General features: G+C 35.4%; 1 protein-coding gene across 1 annotated transcript in view; it reads right to left on the bottom strand.

Annotated features, from left to right (window-relative positions):
- Positions 1–498: 498 nt before the first annotated feature.
- Positions 499–4,776, bottom strand: part of LOC106874733 (uncharacterized) — a 5,287-nt gene continuing 1,009 nt past the window's right edge. Inside the window, exons 2-4 of the mRNA XM_052974488.1 lie at positions 3,658–3,757; positions 2,179–2,267; positions 499–1,141 (exon numbers count right to left, since the gene is read on the bottom strand). Of these exons, the coding sequence (XP_052830448.1) occupies positions 1,017–1,141; positions 2,179–2,267; positions 3,658–3,757 (314 nt within the window). The 3' untranslated portion in view covers positions 499–1,016. The remainder of the gene's footprint in view (positions 1,142–2,178; positions 2,268–3,657; positions 3,758–4,776) is intronic.

The following is a 4,776-nucleotide window of genomic DNA, read 5'->3' as shown; positions in this document are numbered from 1 at the left end:
TGTGTGTGTGTGTGTGTGTGTGTGTGTGTGTTTGGAAAGAAACTTCTATGGCCTTTCATAATGGAAAAGAACCAAATTCTTCTCTGGTTTTACACGATCCATTTACTAAAGAGAATACTGCACGTCATTATTAATAACATAATCTATTAGGTTTGGCAAATTCTCAGAGAATGGCGATCACTCCGGACGAAAAGTTTAGCGGCATTTCGTCCGTCCTTATCTTCTGAATTCAAATTCCGTCAAGGTTAACGTTAACTGTCATCTTTTGGGGTCCATAAAATAAGTGCCGCTCCAGTATATTTGCTGACCTTTGTAGCAGTTTTTGTGATATTTTTGCTGCTTTTTATATATACACATGCACACACAAACACACAAATATATATACATATATATATACACACAGACACACAAACACATATACATATATATACGCTCATATACAGGGTGCGGTGAATAAACTGTCGTTTCAATTACGTAAAAATGAAAATAGTACTGACATTTCATTGTAGCAGATTTATTTACCACATATTACATAAATATATCTTCAAAGTTATAAAATAAAATCACCATTGGCTTCAACCACAGCCTTCAGACAACTTCTCCTGTAACTCTTCTGGATGATCTTCCTGATTAAGTTGGTGAATGCTGCCATAATCCTTGCCTTCAGTTCATCTTTGGTGTTACAAAGAGTTTTCTTGGTCCCTCGCTCAACTGCGACCCACACATAATAATCAATGTGATTACAGTTTGTGTATTCAGGTGGCAAAATGCTTAGCGGCATTTCGTCAGAACTTACGTTCTGAGTTTCAATGCCTCCAAGGTCAACCTTGCCTGTCATCATCCTTTCGAGATCAATAAGATCAATACCAGTTCAACTATGGGGTTGAGGTAATCGACTTACCTCGTTTCCTTAAATTGCTGGCCTTGAGCCAAAATTTGAAACCAATATATAGTTGTAATGTAAAGATACAGAATATAAATTTATTGTATGTTTATAAAAAAATTCTCACATAAATTCACACTCTTTCAATGGTTTCTGAATTCCAGCACCACCATACCGAAATGAGATATATTGGTAATATGCTTAAGGAAGTCGAAATGCAGACAGAACTCGACAGTTGAGGTTGTGTCACACTTATATCTGGAATAGATATAAACAAAACATGTATTCTTTTATTCTTTTACTTGCTTCAGTCATTTGACTGCGGCCATACTGGAGCACAGCCTTTAGTCGAACAAATCGACCCAAGGAATTATTCTTTGTTAGCCTAGTACTTATTCTATCGGTCTCTTTTGCCGAACCGCTAATGTTACGAAGACATCGGTTGTCAAGCGATGTCGGGGGGACAAACACAGACACACACACACATATATGTGTATGTATATACGACGGGCTTCTTTCAGTTTCCGCCACCAAATTCACTCACAAGGCTTTGGTCGGCTCGAGGCTATAGTAGAAGACACATGTTCAAGGTGCCACGCAGAGGGACTGAACCCGGAACCATGTGGTTGGTAAGCAAGCTACTTACCACATATTTAGAGTGATACTTCAGAAAGTAATTACACCTTGTATTTTAGAGTTACAAATTTATATCCTTAGGATTGTTCTAAGTAACTTTTGGTTTCCAAATTTGCATTCCTGCACAAGTTCATCGTATTCATTGATACACGTAAATGGCAGGTATTCCTGAATTACATTAACACACATCAGATAATGACTGTGTCATCGCAGGTGATAAACATGGAGGGATAGAACGGATTGAATATTTGGAGAGCTATAGCTAAATGCCGCATGTGTAATGTAATGCAGCCGCTACTTAAAGTTTGATTGTGTAAATAACAATATAGACGCAAGCATGGCTGTCTGCTTAAACTCGCTTGGCTCAGGGTTCAGTCTCACTGCTCGTCATCTCACAACAGGATAGGGATCCATCTCAGTGGAAGCTGACTGTGCGGGCTTATCTCAATGAGATGGATCGGGCGTGCTAATGACAAGGATAATGTGCCGTTAAAATGGCCACCACGTTCACCTGAACCTCATACAGAGAATGTTGCGAAAGACATGCTATAGCGTGTTTGGCAGGAGCCAAAATTTACAACCGTAATTCATGTTTGGAAAATTGTTCAGTTATACATGGTGTTAATCATTAAAATTAGATAATTGTAAAGCCATCTTACCAGTGCAAAATGTCTTAAAGGTATCAATGAAGAAATGAAGACACGACGGTTTAACTTTCTCAATACACTCAATATGCATTTTCGTTCTCCTGGAAACAAACATCAGATATCAGTTTATAAGTATTTTAGAAAACAGTGGCTAGCTTATTTTTAAGTATTTTGCACTATTTGCAAACTCTTGCATTGTGAATGTATCATGTTCAGATACATCCACTCAAAACTTCATTACATTTCATTATGGAGAGTCGCTTTGTATAACAATCTATCGTTTCTTGATGATTGTTACGTCTGAAACTAGTTTTGTTGTCGAGCAGACTGAGGAAACGTGACTTACAAAATACAGCAAATCTGTTTTGGCATTTAACATCATCACTGTAATAACCATAACAAATAAATTCATAGTTAAAGTGTTGAAACCTGCTGAAGTAGACAAACTTTTATAAAATTAATAATATTACTTTCCTTTTTGAAGCTGTGATAGCGGATCTCTTCTTGGTCTCATTTCTCATTCGGAGTTCCAATATTGATTGCAATAGTACTCACCGAGAGTAGGATTTAATTTATCTAAATCTGTGTTAATTCGTGTCAATGTTAAAAACGGTCGTTATATTTAGTAATCTGTAAAACTAACCATTGAATGTCATAATCTGTAGAGCACTAAACATAATATTCGGGGATATATTTTCTTTCTCGTCACAAATCCTGTAGAGGAGGTGGCCTAATGGTTACGATGTTGCACTTACAATCTGAAGAGCGTTGTTTCAATTCACGGACCGGGTGGTGTGTTATCTACTTAAGCAGTAATGTTTAGAGAGGATAATTTTTTTCCCAAATCCTATTCAATGAACATTTCAGTTGCATGTTTTATATAATATACATCATTCAAGTATCAGTTTGGCTTTAATTAACTGCACTCCATCGAACAATTTTTTAGTGGTAATATGTACAGTTCTATATTTAAGAGATGAAGAATTATGTACATTATTTACATTTGACGGATATTTGTCCTCATCTTGTTTGTTGTTAACACAATGTTTCGACTGGAATCGAACTCGGAATCTTGGGGTTAGTAGCCCACGGGCATATGGCGTAGAGGTTAAGAGTGCGGGCTATTAACCCCAAGATTCCGTGTTCGATTCTAGGCAGTGACCTGAATAATAATAATAATAATAATAATAATAATAATAATAATAATAATAATAATAATAATAATAATAACAACAACAACAACAACATCGAAAACTACCTTAGGAATGAGAACCCAAGTTCGAAATTTCCCCAAGACACCTGATGAAGGCTGGAGGGTATATCAGCCGAAACATTGTGCTAACAACAAACAAGATGAGAACAAATATCCGTCAAATGTAAATAATATAAACAATGGTAATATGTAGTTTATATGATTGCTTTTAAAGATTAATTGATATGTAAATGACTGCTGTGATAATATAGTAATAGCCGTAAGTAAGAGAAACTTACTTGCAGTGATGCTCGTCATTTTTCGATTCCGGGAACCTTATCCAAGATTCAGGACATAATTCTTTAGACAAGCACGTTATATTCTTAGCAGCGCCTGCAACTTTAAAATATATTTCGTGAAGTTATTCACTGTTTTTTATCACATTGAAAAAATATTACGAATTGCCATATAAGTAAAACATGTTACTCTAGTCTGAAGCCATGTTAAAATTAACTGAAAACTATCGTGATCGGGCATTGTTGGAGCTAAGACTTTTGTTTACATCTTGTGAGTTTGTGTGCAGAGGAAGTAGTTTTCTGTAGAGCTTCTTTTCGTACTTTTTGAAGACTATTATTCATTATAATAATTATAGACCGTATTATAATTATTATAATAATTATAGATTGTATTATAATCATTATAATCATAGACGTATTATAATTATTATGATAACCATACACCTTATTATGATTATTATAATGTTGCTTCTTAATGCAACTGTTATCTTTTATCTTTCAACTTTAACGTGTTTCAGCCAATGGACTGCGACCATGCTGAGGCACTACATTAACAGTCGAATAGATTGATCTTCCTTCCTTCCTTCCTTTCTTTTTTTCTTTCTTTCTTTCTTTCTTTCTTTTATTTGTTTCAGTCATTTGACTACGGCCATGCTGGAGCACCGCCTTTAGTCGAATCAAATCGACCCCAGGACTTATTCTTTGTTAGCCTAGCACTTATTCTATAGGTTACTTTTGCCGAACCGCTAATTTACGGGGACCTAAACACACCACGATCGGTTGTCAAGCGATGTTGGGGTGACAAACACAGATACACACACACATACACACACACACACACACACACACACACATATATATATATATATATACACACACACACACACACACATATATATATATATACATACTGTCTCTTAAGACAGTAAAACATTCCTTCAATATACACAAGAGAAAAAGGCCAGGTCAGTTCCTTCTCAATTTTATTCGATTGTCAAAGAATATGTATAAGAATATGTATATGTATTTTTCCATATGTGTATTTTCATACACTGTTTTTAACACTGTTTTTAACAATTTCACCTTAATATCAGAGAATGTGTGACAATCAGTATGTAACAC

The sequence above is a fragment of the Octopus bimaculoides genome, chromosome 18, assembly GCF_001194135.2.
Source record: "Octopus bimaculoides isolate UCB-OBI-ISO-001 chromosome 18, ASM119413v2, whole genome shotgun sequence".
Taxonomy (NCBI): Eukaryota; Metazoa; Mollusca; class Cephalopoda; order Octopoda; family Octopodidae; genus Octopus; species Octopus bimaculoides.
Note: the sequence above shows the minus strand (reverse complement) of the source record. Positions and strands in the feature narration are given on the sequence as shown.